General features: G+C 33.6%; 1 protein-coding gene across 9 annotated transcripts in view; it reads left to right on the plus strand.

Annotated features, from left to right (window-relative positions):
* CNTLN (centlein) overlaps window positions 1–17,154 on the plus strand; it is a 325,461-nt gene that overhangs the window by 70,589 nt on the left and 237,718 nt on the right. For 7 of the 9 annotated variants that reach the window (XM_087444653.1, XM_087444645.1, XM_087444650.1 and 4 more), the window contains exons 3-5: window positions 1,036–1,120; window positions 12,070–12,204; window positions 12,803–12,982. In XM_087444653.1, coding sequence (XP_087300779.1) covers window positions 1,036–1,120; window positions 12,070–12,204; window positions 12,803–12,982 — 400 coding nt within the window. The remainder of the gene's footprint in view (window positions 1–1,035; window positions 1,121–12,069; window positions 12,205–12,802; window positions 12,983–17,154) is intronic. The other 2 variants (XM_087444649.1, XM_087444652.1) reach the window with 2 other exon arrangements.

Below are 17,154 nucleotides of genomic sequence, written 5' to 3' on the forward strand. Positions count from 1 at the left end.
TCATAAGTGATTTAGCTACAGATTTCTATTTATTTTACCTATTTTTTTTTTTTGAGGAAGATTGGCCCTGAGCTAACATCTGTTGCTAATCTTCCTGTTTTTTTTTTCTCCCCAAGGCCCCAGTACATAGTTGTATATCCTAGTTGTAGGTCTTTCTAGTTCTTCTGTGTGGGATGCTGCCTTAGCATGGCTTGATGAGTGGTGGGTAGGTCCGTGCCCAGGATCCAAACCGGTGAACCCCAGGCTGCTGAAGCAGAACATGCGAACTCAACCACTACACCACCGGGCTGGCCCCTATTTTACCTGTTTCTAAAGTTTTAAAACAATATAAATAGGTGTCCAATTAAATTTCTCCCCCATTTATGTGAGTTGATGAGTGTCAACCTGATTGTATAATCTCTTCAGACATTTGTCTCTTCTCTTCTTTTTAAAGCTATATTTATTTTTAGAAGATAGTCATTATTTACAAGCATTGTGATTTTATGTATTCCAGAGAACGATGCTTTGATTGTACAACTACCGTTTAATTTAGTTAGTAGTATTCTCAGAGACTAGATATGTATGGCAAGCTGTCAGAAATCCAAAAACTTTAGTCATGGGATGTTGGTTATTAGTAAATCTCTAGCTCTCTCTCTTTTGAATCTTTTATTAAAAAATGATAAATATTCTCTTCTTAATACAATTGTGTATGTAAAGTGTTTGTGTTAACAAGACCATATTTACTTATTAATTATTTTAAATTGATGATATAATGGTTATTGCATCAAGATTAAACATTTTTTAAGTATTTTTTATCATGCATCTAAATCTGGAAAATAAACTGTTCTTTTAGTATGAAGTTGTCTTAATCGTCAGCAGTTATAAGTTGTCACTTGCCATATGGTTTCTGATTAATTCTGAAAGAGCTGTCAACGCCAGATAATTTAATTTACTGTATTTTAAAGTGACACTCATTCTCAGGATGTGAAAATTTAGAGGATTAGCTAGCTACCAATTATGACTAATAAACTCTCTCTCTCTATTTTTTGGTTCTAGAGAAAAACAGAAATCTGAAGCTAAAGACAGAAAAGTTTTAGAAATTCTGCAAGTCAAGGATGCTAAAATACAAGAATTGGAACAGGTTGGTGTTTTACCAGAAAATACTAAAAATTGTTATATTTATTTCAGGTAGTTAGATCTTTACAATTATTTTTAATTTTTTTGGCAATAGTGTTCATTAAGAATATCAGGATGGGGGTGGCCTGCTGTCGCAGTGGTTAAGTGTGTGCACTCCACTTCGGCGGCCAGGGTTCACAGGTTTGGATCCTGGGCGCACACTGATGCACCACTTGTCAAGCCATGCTGTGGTGGTGTCCCATATAAAGTAGAGAAAGTTGGGCATGGATGGTAGCCCAGGGCCTCTTCCTCAGCAAAAAGAGGAGGATTGGCATCGGATGTTAGCTCAGGGCTGATCTTCCTCAGGAAAAAAAAAAAAAAACCAGGAATATCAGGGTCATTATGTCAAACCATTACTATTTTGAAACTACTATAGTTAGATTATTCTTCTTTATTATACTTTTCTTATAGCCTATTTGTTTTCTGAATTGATAGGCTATGTTATTTATACATTAAAACTCTTAAGATAGCATTATAGTTTTATAGTATCTAGCAATTATTCATTGTTTAATTGGATTTTGCCTTTTATTATCAGTAGTTGTCATTCACTTCTGAAATTTGTAAATTTTAAGATGGTTTCATTTGTAGAAAAGATCAATAATAACTGGGATGATTCTGTTTGATCTTTTGAAAACTTGTATTTTCAAATTAGTACAATCCTATCTTTTACATATAATCAGTAAATTATACAAATACATATAATTATATATACATAAAATTATATGTAATTACATAATCAGTATATTATCACTGCAAAAATCCACGTGGCTAGTGCTTCCAGGAATCATTTTCATTTCAATAAACGTCTTAAAAATAAAGATGAAAGAAATTTCTTGTAAGAATGGCCTATATCATGATATAATATTTAAATTCATTTTGTACCCAATTGCTCATTATGGGCTAAATTACCTATAATTTTTCTGGGTTAAATGGAGGTTTTTTTTTTGGCAACTATGCTTTTCTGACTCTTGGCTCTGTTTTTCTTCCTAGCCAATAAAAGGGTCATAAGAACTTTGATCTAAGGTTGGTTATTGTTATGAAGTTGTTTTATGAAAGGACTAAAAGTAGAAGTTAACTTAGATAACAGATTCATTTATTTTTCCATTCTGTACATCCATATAAACTCTAAAAGGGAATATAGATTTCTATATGACATAAAAATTTGAAATTTATACCTTCCCCAACGTTCCTCTATTTCCTATAGAAAATGTTACAATTGATGCTATACTGTTAAAATTTTAGAAATAACAGTTTAGTCAGTTTGTTCTGGAAAAAACCAGTTGTATTTGCCACCTGAATTTCAGACAATATCAAAATGCATTCTAAGATAGATAAATATTGTCATGTGCCTAGTGTATTAATTAGGCTAGGCTAAGCTCTAATAGATACAATCTCATGACTTAGAAGTGGCAAACATCATTTGTACTCATATTTCTTTGGGAAAAACTACTCATATGGCCATCCCAAGATTCAGGTGGTTTGGGAAAAAATATAGATCCAGGCTGAGCAGTCTCTTTCTCAGTTACAACTCTATTCTGTGGAGGAGAACAGATTTTGGCACTCTTTTTCCTATCCTTTGGCATTAAGTTTGTAATGCTTTAGGGAATGTTCAGTTTACCAGATTTAGATAGCTATAGCATACCGTTTAAAAAAATGTTGACTTTCTTAAATGACAATATATTTTCCCCTTTCTTTGCTAAATTCTTTTTCTACTTTCTCTTCCTTGGATACATATTATTTCATTATTTACCTTTTTGAGCAGAATCACTTAGCTCATGTATAAAATATTAAATTCCCATAAGAGAAATTATTTGTTTTTTAGGCCCCCTAATTTCTTAGCCTGTATCATGTATATTTTTGTGCAATGATGATTATAACTTTCTACAAGATATATTTGCAGTTCAGTTAGACAAAATATTATATTAAATGTATATATAATCCTGTCATGGTACTGTGGAAAATTCAGAGTTACAATTCTTGCCTTTAATAATTTTTAAATCTCTTTGAGGAGTAGGGTGAGGATAAAAGTAAGGTGCAAGTAATGACATTCTCCTACACTAAATTATGTGTTCTGTGAGGTTGGGGACCCTTCTATCGTTGTCCCTTGTATACCTGGTACCAATATTTACCGTGTTCCCTGGCTCATAACAGATACTCATTGAATATTGTTGAATGTGTGATTTAAATAAAATAAAACCAATGTATTATAAGTACCATGAGAGAATCACAAGCAGAATGCTGTAAAAGTTCAAAGGAAGGAGAGATTAAATTTTGTAGAGAGGTCTTGAAGTAGTCAAATGGGTTGTAATAGGTAGACATTGTAGGAGGATTTGCCCAGAGTGAACACTGGGCAAAATGCATGAAGATGGGAGTCAGTATAGGGCATGTTTGGGTAATACTGCAATTTATAGTTTGTTTCATAGATAATATGTAGGAGTGTAGGCTGAGATAAGACTGATGTTATATTGGACCTGTATTAAGGAAAGGCTTAACTGCCTGAATGAAAAATTTGGACTTTAGTGGTAGGCCAAAGAAATCTATCTAGGCTTTTCATTAGAGACTTAAGTTAACTGAGCTGCGCTTTATGAAAATAAAACTGGTAATCAGTACATACAATTAGAAAAAGGAAAGCGGAAAGTAGAATGATCTGTTAGGAGGTTATTTCACAGTCTAAGAGTAATGACATGAACCTGAACTATTAGGTTTGCAGGAATTAAAGGTATGTAAATTAGAACCATAAGGACTTGACAGTAATTTGAAAGTGACTCTTAGGTTTCAGCTTTAGAACCCAGGAGAACAATGGCATTATTATCAGAAAGAGTGTTATTATCAAGAGGTACAGTTTACTGTGAGGATAAGGTTTTGAGCTTCTTTTGTACAATTTGTGTTTTAGTTATTTCTGGGAATTCTGTTTAGAGATTTTCAGTAAACTGTTAAAAGTATGGATCTGACTCTTAGGAGGGAGTTGTCTCCTTGAGATGTAGATATTTAATGTTATAGTTAGAAAGAAGACTTTAAATAGTGAGAATTTTGAGAACAGGATATTTGCTGATATTGTTAATGGGTGAGAGGAAGAGCAAATTTCAATAAAAGAGGTGAAAAGACTGTTCAGGGAAATAGAGTGAGAAGTATAGTGCAATATCTCATGAACTGAGAAAGGAGAGTTTCAAGAAGCAAAAGGTGGTCAATGTTGTAAAATGCTACGAAAAGATGGGGTTTGTGAAAAGGATATTAAATTAGGCAATCATGAAGTTTTCAGTGGTTTTAGAAAGCGATACAAGGGGAATGGTATATGACATTTTAAGAGATCACCAATTTCTACCAAAGAAATGGAAATGAATGAGGAAATGTGACAGTGCAGAGAAAGAAGATTCTGCATTTTAAATAAATGTTTGTTAGGCAAAACATTTGAAAGTAATGGAGAAGGAATTTAAAAATACACAATGCAAGAGTACTTAATTGAATTAGCAGAATTCTAGCTGAAGGTGGAGACCATGGGATCAAGAAGAGAACAAGAGGGGCCCGCCCGGTGGCGCAGGTGGTTAAGTGCGTGCACTCTGCTGCAGCGGCCCCGTGGTTTGCCGGTTCGGATCCCGGGTGCGCACCGACGCACTGCTTCTTAAGCCGTGCTGTGGCGGCGTCCCATATAAAGCAGAGGAAGATGGGCATGGATGTTAGCCCAGGGCCAGTCTTCCTCAGCAAAAAAGAGGAGGATTGGTATCAGATGTTAGCTCAGGGCTGGTCTTCCTCACAAAAAAAAAAGAGAACAAGATTCAGTACGTTTATTCAATTTTTTCATTTTTTTATTCATTCAGATTATATCTTTATTTTTTTCTTAAACCATTATCTTTCCTCCAGCTTTCTTTTTATTAATTTGTTATATCTTGTGTTCATCCTTTTACATTGCATCTTTAGATGAATCTCTTGTATGTAATATTTGGTTGGACTTTGTGTTTGACTCAATCTATACATCTTTACCTTTGTAAAGGTAAGTTCATTTCATCTGCATTTCTTGATATGGCATGCTTATTTGGTCTTTGTTCTCTGATTGACCTTATGCTTTCTGTTTTTACTGTTTCCATGTTTTTTAAATTGACTACAAGTCTTCGTGTGTGTGTGTGTGTGTGTGTGTGTGTGTGTATCACTTGCATGTTGATAATTTGGAAGGTTTAGAGTCTATATCAGTTCTTCTGGTGATTAAGTTTATTATTTTATATATTATATTTAACACTATACTTCTTGATTCTAACATTCTGAAAAATCTAACTGCACACTGTAAAAAAATGAGAAAATGAGCATATTTTTACTTATTCAGCCTTTCTCATGCATTTTAAAGTGAACTTACAGAGAGAATAATTGGAGGTAATTAATTGGAGTAATACTGTTCTTAGCAGTATTTGGTTTTATTTTTTTATGCTGTCAAGATTACAATGCTTATGTCCATAACCATTTTCTCCATTATTTTTTAGTATAAACTCTTCAGTAAAATAGATTGTATTATATTAGTTTTTCACTTGATGTATAACAAATTATCACAGACTAGTTCCTTAAAACAACACACACAATTATTAAGTTGCTGTGGGACAGGAGTCTGGGCATAGCTTAGGTGGATCCTCTGCTCAGGATCTCATAAGGTTGTAATCAAACTTTCAATTGTGCTATGTTCTCATCTGGAGATTTGGGAAGAATCTGTTTCCAAGTTCATTTAGGTTGTTGGCAGAATCCACGTCCTTTCAGTTGTAAGACTTAAGTCCTAAATGGGACCAAAATCTATATTAGTCAGAGTTCTCCAGAGAAACAAAACTAATAGGAGATATAGATAGATAGATAGATAGATAGATAGATAGATAGATAGATAGAAATTGATTAATTGATTGATTGATTTTAAGGTATCGGCTGATGTAATAGTGGGCTGGCAAATCTGAATTCTGCATGACAGGCTGGCAGGCTGGAGACCCAAGGGAGAGTTGATGTTGTAACTCAGTCCAAAGGCATTCTAGAGGCAGAATTCCTTCTTCCTCAGAGGACCATAATCCTTTTTCTTAAGGCCTTCAGCTGATTGGATGAGGTCCACCTCACATTATGGAGGAATAATCACTTTACTCAAAAGTCCACTGATTTGTTAATTGCATCTAAAAAGTACATTGAGAGCAACATCTAGACTGGTGTTTGATCAAAAGCTGGATACCATGGGATCCATGGATACCATGGCCTAGTCAAGTTGACGCATAAAATTAACCAAACGGGTAAAAAGTACTGAGGTAAATAGGCCTTTAGTGTGAGGTTTTATATTTATCTGGTTAGCGGTTAGGCTATGTTTACTGTCTACTGTAGCTGTGTGTGTCAGAAGCTAAACTTTGCTTTGGTGTCCTTTTTTATTTGGGTTTCTCTAGAGACTTCTTAAATATTTTCTGAGAGGTATAGTTCTTTCAGTTGTATTCCCATTGTTATATAGAAGCCCTGTTGATGTGGTGGTGAGGTGTCATGGTGGTGAGGTGTCAGGAGGAGGGGAAATATTCTATAGTCTTATGATTAGGTCTCAGTCTTTTAGTGGGCTTGTGCCCCTAGCCTGTGACCTTCACAAGTGTTTCTCAGTTTTTTTCCCCTTTAGGAGAGAGAGAAAGGCTAGAGGATGTTGGAGTTAGATATTTCCCTTCCTCCAGGTTGGTTAGTCTCAGGTAAACTGCAGTAGACTCTGGTAAAATAGTTTCTCTTGAGGGCAGGCCATGTTAAGAAGAAATGAACACTTTGGGCATATAGTCATGCATTGCTTAATGATGGGAATACGTTCTGAGAAATGCATTGTTCTGCAATTTTGTTGTTGGGCAAACATCATCGAGTGTACTTACACAAACCTAGATGGTAGAGCCCACCACACACCTAGGCTATATGGTGCTAATCTCATGGGACCACTGTCATATATGCGGTGTGTCATTGACAGAAATGTCATTATGCAGCACATGACTGTATTTTAAAATGACTGCTTTTCCTCGCCTACTGCAGGAAGGAGGAAGGGATTTTTCTCCAGTCTTCACTGTGACAACCTGACAGGGTTTCTGTATGTAAAACCCTTGAAAATTTGGGATCTCCCCTAAGACTGGGCCTTCTTGGACTTTTTAACTTTCAAACTTGTCCACATTGACCTTCTAGCAATTGATTACTTACTGATTAGGTTTTCCTACCCAGTACTGGTTCCTGTGGAGTTTTCTGCTCTGGTAAATTGTGATTCTCTATATTTGCTTGTCTGTCTCTGCAGTTTTGGGAACAGCAGTTTGCCCTATGATCTCAGTTTTCTGATGGATCTAAGAGGAGTTGTTGATTTTCAGTTTGTTCATCTTTTTTCATGTTGTGTGAACAGGAGAGATGACTTCCACGTTCCTTATGTGCTGGAATGGAAGCCAGAAGTCCCTTCACTGTGTTTTTGTTGTTCTGCTGAATAATATTAAATAGCTCTTAATTTTCAAAACTTGTAGCCTATGGAATACTGTAACAATTAAGAATGACAATTCCTTTAGTTTAAGTCTTAACTATGTATCTAGTCAAATTACTAAAAAGTTACACACACACACACACACACACGCACACGCTATTTTAGCTAGTTGCAGAAAAACTTTTATAGGAGTGCAGTCTAGTATTGTAACTTCTGTTTTGTTGATAATAGTGTAAAAAATTGCCATATAACTTCTTTTAGTAAGACTATGCTTTAGCTTTGTCACTGTTAGTTATAAAATAAGTCATGTAATAAATTCCCCTTGTAGTATTGCACTATATAATATGACTCTGCTAATAACCTAGTATGTTCTATTTAATTAAATGATGATTGCTCTTTAACATTATATTTCCCTTTTTCCTTACCTTCTCGGAAGCTCAGAAATAAGTTTCGGTTCTCAATTACAGTTAGTTCTCTTACCCCTTCTCCTTTCTCCATTTACCATTGTTTGAGTTGTTGTGGTTTCATTACTTCTCTGTTTTTTATTAAAACTTTCATGTCCATTTGAGAGTAGGTCATATAAATAATATATTAACTATGCTCAAGTATTACCTGATAGAGTTTTAGGCCTTACACTGCTGCCCCTCTCTCCCTTTCCTGTTTTATACTCACTATCATTCTTTTCTTACTCTGTAGACTTCTCTTGACCATGATATGAATTATTCATTTCATGGCTTATCCATAATAAATTATTTGTTCCAGACATACTTTCTCTTGTCACCCTTTATGCCTTATGGTTCCTCTGAGTTCTATTTGCTATTTTTATATTAACTCAAGCCAGACCATTAAGAATGTATTCTACTGTATCCAGAAAGTTTTGTTGAAAAAGTTTCATAAAGCTAAATTTTAAAATGAACTGTAAGTGTATATACTTGTGCTTTCATTAGTTAAAGTAGATCATTGAGGGTATATTTTATTAGGAAAATATTTTGATTTATACAAAATTTTACAAGTCTTTGAGGGTTTATCAGTCCTCTTCTATTGGGAGTACATCTTTGTCTAACTTATTAGTTTAATGATTATGCAAAATGATATCACATTTATGAGACTAATTATCAGAATATGATAGTTTTGATTAACTAATTTCCCACTGTATTATTTTTTTATTTAAAAATTAAGTCTATGTTTATCCTTTTCCATTGCTATATTCATTCAGATGCCAAAATGTAAATTCTTAAGTAATTCTCATGAAAGGACTTGCCATTGGTGTCATTTATATTGTTAGTTCCTGTTAAGTTTAGCTCACATTAATGGGCAAATGCCTCTAAACTTAAATCATTTGGTTCAACGTTTTATCCTTCCCAAGGTCTAAATAATCTCCAGAGTCGACAAGGATGCTCAAGTTTTGTTAGTTCTCCTTTCAAAGAATAGGCCTGTAGTTAGTTTATAAACAGTCTGAGTATTCACATGATTGAATTTATCATTCAGGGTCAATCTCATTCATAAACATTTACTACTCTGGTTTGGGTGACAGTATGAGTATATAGATAATTAGCAAGACTAGATAGTATATTATGTGTCAAATGAATAATATAAGTAATACTGAAATTCAGAAATGGCAGACATTACTGTGATAGTGGGAAGGCTTCATGGAAGAGGTGGAAATTGAAGCTTAAAGGAGGATAAGACTTAGATGAGAATAGAAAAATGGGCTGTGAATTGTGGATGGGCCATATTTATGCATCAGTTTTTATATTGCTTGATTGATGTCAGACACATTTTGATATACCCTAATAATTAAAATAGGAAATAAATATTAAAACTATATTGAGGTGCCATTTATACCTACTAGATTTGTAAAAAATTACCAAGCCTGAGAGTCAAGTGTTGGTATAGATGTGGAGCTATGAGAACTGTTGAAATGCATAGAGCCTATAACTTAGCAATTTCACCTTTAAGTATATATAATCTAGAGCAATATTTTTTCTACCTTTATTAATATGATCCCCACACTGCAAAACATAACATTTTACTTCATGACCTAATATACACACACATGAAATAAAATTTTGTATGATAATAGTTGTCCTTGCTATGTATAAAGGTTAAAATATAACAAAGTATGTATCAAATATGACTAATAATATTTACATGAAACAGAAGTTCCAAATTAAACACTGTAAGAAAATCCAGGAAATCTTTAATATAGTGTATCTGCTTCTTTTGTAAGTTTATTCTTATAACATGGTTTTTTGCTAGGAATTTGTGCATGTCACTTTGATATTTTCTATTGTATTTTATTCCACTTTTTAAAAATGCTGATTATGATGACTAAATTGATTTAATGACCCATTACTAGATTGCAATCTGTAGTTTGAAAAATACTGCTTGGGAGAAATTCTTGCTCATCTGTATCAGGAGAAATACTTAAAAGTGTTCATAGCAGCATTGCTTGTATACCCCTTTCCCCCAAATGGGAAGCAGTTGAAGTGTATACTGACGAGAGACGGATAAATATATTATAGTATATTTGTATAATAGAACAGTACTATATACCAAGGTAATTGAATCACAGCTACACTTATCAATATGGATTAATTTGAGAATGTATGTTGAGCAAAAATAGCAACCCACAGAATACTTGTAGTATGATTTAATTTATATAAAATTCAAAAATAAGCTAAACTGTACAGTATATTAAATAGGGGTATGTATGTCTTCAAACTGTAAGGAAAAGCAAGAAAAGGATAAAGTTTCAAGCACCGTTTCAGGACAGTGCTTCCCCCTGGAGGGTGTAGGAGGTGTTAGAGGATCAGAAGACATACACGGGACTTCCAAGTTAATGGTATAAAGTTGTGTTTCTTAGTTGGGTGGTTGTTGGTACAGGGCTGCTCTTTTTATTCTGTTTCTTTATACCTTACGCACTTATCACAGATTATTTTTGTACATATTCAGTGTTTAAAATATTTTTAAGTAGAAGTAAAAGGTAATCAACACTTAACGTTATAACTTGAAAAAATTAGAATATAGGTGATACTCTCACTTTACTCCTTAAACTCACCCTGTTTTTCATCCTATCCCTGAATCTTACCCTAAGTTTCAGTTCATCCTCAAGTCCTTTAGACAGCGTTTGATAAGGAATAAATATGGGAGTACAAAATAAATGATATTTAGGGATCAGATGAGCATCAGTGATAGATCAGAGATGGAATGAAGGTTAGGGGTTTCTACTGAGCATATTACTTAATAAGAAAACAGTATGTTTATATCTTGATGTGTCTGCTTCTTGGTTGACAGGTAGATGGGGTTTGGGGGAAGGGTGCTGTTGAGAGTGACTTCAAAGCTTTAAAAAAGCATGTAAGGCCAAATAATGGGAGTTTAATAAATATTAGCTGAAAAAATGGATGAGTTGACAAAAGTTGAAGAAGTTTTGAAAAGAGATAGTATCAGGATATGGATTTTAGTTTTAGCCTCTTAGTTTGAGATAATTCAAGTAGAAGTATTGTATAGAAAGTTGGAAATGTGGGATTGGTGATTGGGAGAGAGTCAGGGCTGGATTTATGGATTGAGTAGTCTTTCAGACAGAGCTCAGACCAGAAGCCAAGAGAGTAGGTACATTTTCTGAGAGAAAAGCTATAAAGAGAGAAGAGGGAAACTAAGAATTGAGTCATGGAATCCTCCAATTAAGTATCACTTAGGGCCGGCCCCGTGGCTTAGCGGTTAAGTGCGCGCTCTCCGCTGCTGGCGGCCCGGGTTCGGATCCCGGTGCGCACCGACGCACCGCTTCTCCGGCCATGCTGAGGCCGCGTCCCACATACAGCAACTAGAAGGGTGTGCAGCTGTGACATACAACTATCTACTGGGGCTTTGGGGGGAAAAAAAATAAATAAAAAAGAAGTTGTACTTTAATTAAAAAAAAGTATCATTTAAGTATCTCTGGCATGTGAGAAGAATATTCAGTTAAAAATTATGGCACATCTGAATTTTGAATTTTCTTTCTACAGAGCAAGATATTTTTGGTACCAAAACAAACTTGCCATTTTTCATTCTTTAAAATTATTTCTGCCTACACAAAACCATAATTTTTTCTCTAAAAAATGTTTTCTTCCAAATGATACTCAAATAAGAAGGTAATTCTTATTTTACTTTAATTAGAATGCATTTTCTTTAATTAGAATGTTTTGTAAAATTTTGTTTTTCTCCTATTGTACAGCTAAATCCCAAAAGTTTGCTTTCTGAATGTGGCTTAATATTTGGTATCCAATTTTTATGTGTTCTTTATTTTAAACTAATAAATAGGTACCATACTTACATAGTTTACTAACTCTATGGGCATGTCACAGGAAATGAGAACTGTGATAACGGATGTTATTATGAAAGCTAGTTAATTCTAACATTATCAATCAAAATCTAGAACTTTTTAAATAAAATAATTTTTTCTTAGAAATACCAGCTCATCAATAATTTTGATTTTTTTCCCATAGAGAGAATCAGGACTAAAACAAGAAATAAATGACCTTGTAAAACGAAAGATCGCAGTAGATGAAGAAAATGCTTTCTTAAGGAAAGAATTCAGTGACTTGCAGAAGAAATATAAAGATAAAAGTCAAAAAGTTAAGGTCTGTTGACTTGTACATAGTTTTACAGTACTATTGCTTTGAAGTCCTACTTTAAGCTGTGTCAGCCTTTGTGGTGCAGAAAATGACAAGCTTGGAGGAAGAATTGCCTTAGGCCCTACTGTACCATACAGTTTTCTCACATGCAAAAACTCCAAGAAAGATGCTTTAAAGCTAAGACTCCAAGCTTTATAACTTTCAGATAAATAGTTAATGATGGAAATGGAGCTAAGAAAGTAGCAGTGTGAATATGTGGCTTCTGGTAATTAGATTCTGATGGGACTGGCATTATTAATTGATAAAACCCAGGTCTGGGAGGATATGTCTGTGTGGGTCTCAAAAATAGCTGGGGACAGCATCAAAGGCAGCTTGATCAATTAATGGGCTCTTTGCAAATGTGTACTCATCAAAGCTGTCATCCAGTGAAAAAATATGACCCATCCACCTGCATGAAAAGAGGCCAATAACAGTATACAGGTGACCTTGGCCATCAAATATAGAAGAAGCTGCTGTGAGGGTAAAACTGCACAGTTTGTATTTGCTGATTAGTTCTCACCTTTTTTTTTTTTGTTTTATCGGCCCTTGTGGTACTGTTCTACAGGACACTAAGGAGTGTGTACAGAATAAGGAAGAGCAAAACAGACTGGTTATAAAAAATCTGGAGGAGGAAAATGAGAAATTAAGTACCCACTGCACTGACCTGCTAAATGACCTGGAGAAACTGAGGAAGCAGGAAGCACATTGGAGAAAAGAAAAATACAGCACTGATGCAAAAATAAAGGTGTGCAGTGAGAATAGAATCCACACTGTTATTTTGGATCTACCTTCTTATAGGAAGTTTATTATATGTTATTTTCTTTAAATAACAAGTTATATATTCAAATCCACCAGTAGGGACTAGCATTAATTTGTATTCCTTCACTTAAGACCCACAGCTTTTTAAAAATTGATGTTGCAAAGCAGGAAACTGACTTCAAATAGTTATCTAAAATGTAATCATTAAAAAATAAAGGCTATTGCGTTTTGAAATAAAACATGTTTTGAAAAAACATATTTAGAAGCATGAGTTTTGACTTTTTTTCCGTTAGAGTTTAAATTTATAAATATAACTAGAATTCATTGCAATATAGTTTTAAGATTATTTTCCAGGTCCTTTAAAAAATAAAATGTAAAGAAAAGCACAAAACAGTTAAAAAATAATCATATGTGTTTTGAAGATGGTGCTTTTCTTTGGCATACAAGGGCCTTATTCATAGTCAAGTTTTATTTTTATAGAAGATAAAAGGTATAATCAATATTTATAATATTTTTATATCCTTTTTGATTAGTAGTTTTCAAAATAATACTTATTTGTGGCTTTCTCTTTGTCTTGAGAATGTTTTTGTTCTTTTTTTTTTCTCATCTAATTTCAGGTTCTCTTTTACCGTAGATTTTGTTGAAATGGCCAGAAACGAATTTTAGTGCTAGTAAATATAATAGTCCCTTTATGTACATGCACATAAAAAGAATATATAACATAAGTACACACATGTATATATCAATATAGCTATTAAAATATGGTAAGTATGGATATGTGTGTGTATGTATGTGTGTATGTGTGTGCATGATTGTTTAAGTTAGAGGGGAAATGATGTGTTTTTCTGAGTGTCTGAATCACTTTATTGTGGATATTTAAGGAAATGCATTAAATCTATTAGTGCATAATCAGGGAATGACTGAGCCATTGAGAGAATTGAATTCTGGTGCATTTGTTGTCTTAATTTTTATATCAGTTTCTGCTTCCCTACAGTCTTGAAGCAGTTTGGTAATGTTACCAAACTGCTTAAAGGATAAGTGGTACTTCCTTGTGTTAATTCACAGCTACATGATTGTTTGATGATAAGTTTCATTTCCTTATTTGTCATTCAAATAATCCATTTTGTGGTTTATTGGGATTTTTAGTTCTGGGACTTTTTTTCTATTGGGATTTTTGTCTTTCTTGTTAATTTCTAGGCATTCTTTATTTATTCTAGGTAGTAATACTTTGTTATGTATATTACAAATACTTTCTGTTCTGTGAATCTTAAATAAGGTGAATTGGACTTTCAAAAGTTTGTGAATTTTGATAGTCAATGTTATTATTTTCTTCTCTAATGTTTTTGCTTTAGGAGTCTTATATGCTAAAGTTTTCCCTACCAAAGTCTTTAATCTATTTAGAATTCATTTTTGGATATGGTGTTCTACATCGTTTAGTCAATAGTTTATTGATTTGTGTTGCACTGTCTCCCACATCTCCAAGTTTCCATGTGTATATGGATTTGTTTCTGGACTTCCTATTATTTTCATGGTTTTAGGTATTGTGGTTTTGTAATTTGACTCATTATTTGGTAGGGAGGTCTACCCCTTTATTCTTCTTTTTGTAAGTTGTGATCACTATATTTGCCTCTTCACTATCGTATAATATTTAAGAATCATTTTATTAGTTTTACTGAAAAATTCTGTTAGAAAGCAGATTGGAACCACACTTAATTTTGGGAGAATTGTGATCCTACCATTCATGAATGTAGAATAAGGTTTTGTAACTTTCTTAAAATGGCATTGTCTACTTTTATTAGATTTATTCCTAGCTACAAATATTACTTTAAAAAACAGTGTGTTATGGGACGGGCCCGGTGGCGTAGTGGTTAAGTTTGTGCATCTGCTTCATTGGCCCAGGGTTTGCAGGTTCAGATCCCGGGCGCAGACCTATGCACCGCTCATCAAGCCATGCGGTGGCAGGTGTCCCACATATAAAATAGAGGAAGATGGGCACAGATGTTAGCTCAGAGCCAATCTTCCTCAGCAAAAAGAGGAAGATTGGCAACAGAAGTTAGCTCAGGGCTAATCTTCCTCATGAAAAACAAAGAAAAACCAGTGTATTATAAATAATTTGTGTATTTTCTAGATTTTTCTAAGTTACACAATTACATCGTCTGTCAATAAGAAAACTTTGCCTCTTTCTTTCCTTTCTAAAATATTAATTGGCATATAATTCACATACCATACATTTAATCCATTTAAAGTGTACAGTCTAGTAGTTTTTAGTTATGCAGAATTGTGCAGCTGTTACCACAATTACTTTTAGAACATTTTCATCATCTCCAAAAGAAACCCTGTAACCTTTAGCAGTCATTTTCATTTACCCTTAGCTCTACAGCTCTAGATAACCACTAATCTGCTTTCTTTCTCTATAGATTTGTCTATTCTAAACATTTCATATATATGAAACCATAGTGTATGATCTTTTGTGACTGACTTATTCCACTTAGAATAATGTTTTCAGGGTTTATCTGTGTTGTAGCATGTATCAGTACTTCATTCCTTTTTATTGTTGAATAATATTCCGTTATATATGTATCCTACATTTTATTATCACCAGTAGATGGATATTTGTGTTATGAATAATGCTGCTATGAACATTTGTGTACAAGATTTTGTGTATACACACATATATTTTCATTTCTCTTAGGTGCATACCAATAAGTGAGATCACTGGGTCATATGGTAACTCTGTTTTTAAACTTCTGAGGAACTGTCAGACTGTTTTCAAAAGCAGCTGCACTATTTTACATTTCCAACAGCTGTATATGAGTGTTCTGATTTCTCTTTGTCCTCATCAACACTTTTTATTGTCTGTCTTTTTGATTATAGCCATCCTTGTATATGTGGAGTGGTATCTCATTGTGGTTTTGATTTGCATTTCCCAGATGGCTAATGATGTTGAACATTTTTTCATGTGTTATTGGCCATTTGTATATCATTGAAGAAATATGTATCCATTTCTTTCACATATATTCTGGATACAAATCTCTTTTTGGCTATATAATTTCAAACTATTTTCTTCAATTCTCTGAGTTGTTTTTTATATTCTTAATGGTGTTATTTGAAGCACAAAAGTTTTAAATTTTGATGATGTTTATCTACTTTTTCTTTTGTTGCCCGTGCTTTTTGTGTCATTTCTGAGAAACCCTTGCCTAATCCAAAATCATGAAAATGGACAGCTGTGTTTTCTTCTAAGAGTTTTATAGTTTTATTTCTTACATTTAGTTCTTTGAACTGTTTTTAGTTAAATTTTGAATACGGTGTTTGATAGGAATCCAACTTCATTCTTTTGCAAGTGTTATTCAGTTGTCCCAGGACCGTTTGTTGAAAAAGACTATTCTTCCCCACTGAATTTGTATTGGCATCTTTGTTGAATATCAATTGACTGTAAATATAAGGGTTTATTTCTGGACCTCAATTCTCTTCCTTTGATCTGTACATTTATCCTTATGCCTGTGCCACACTGTCTTGATTATTATAGATTTGTAGTAAGTTTTTCAATTGGGATGTGTGTGTCCTTCAAATTTATTTTTATTTTTCAAGATTGGCTATTCTGGGTCTCTTGTATTTCCATATGAGTTTCAGAATCAGCAAGAAATTTTCCATTTCTTATAAAAAAATCAACCCAAAATTATTTTTACAGAGATTGTATTGAATCAGAAGATCAATTTGGGGAGCATTACCATCTTAACAACATTATATCTTCTGATGCATCAACATGGGATGTTTCATTTATTTAGATCTTCTTTAATTTCTTTCAACAATGTTTTGTAGTTTTCAGAGTATAACATTGCACTTTTTTGGGTACATATTTTCCTAAATATTTAATTTTTTTTAATGCTAGTCTAAGTGGAATTGTTTCTTAATTTCCTTTTGGATGATTTATTCCTAATGTATAGATATGCAGTTAATTTTTGTATGTTGATCTTGTATCCTGCAACTTTGCTGAACAGGTTGATTCCTTAGGATTTTCTATTTGTAAGATCATGTCATCTGCAAGTAGAGCTAGCTTTACCTTTTCCTTTCCAATCTGGATGCTTTTTATCTTATTTTATTGCCTATTCTTCTTGCTAGAACCTCTGGTACAAAGTTGAATAGAAAAAGAAGGAGTGG

Source organism: Ceratotherium simum, chromosome 20 (assembly GCF_057802395.1).
Source record: "Ceratotherium simum simum isolate JZ-2026a chromosome 20, ASM5780239v1, whole genome shotgun sequence".
Taxonomy (NCBI): Eukaryota; Metazoa; Chordata; class Mammalia; order Perissodactyla; family Rhinocerotidae; genus Ceratotherium; species Ceratotherium simum.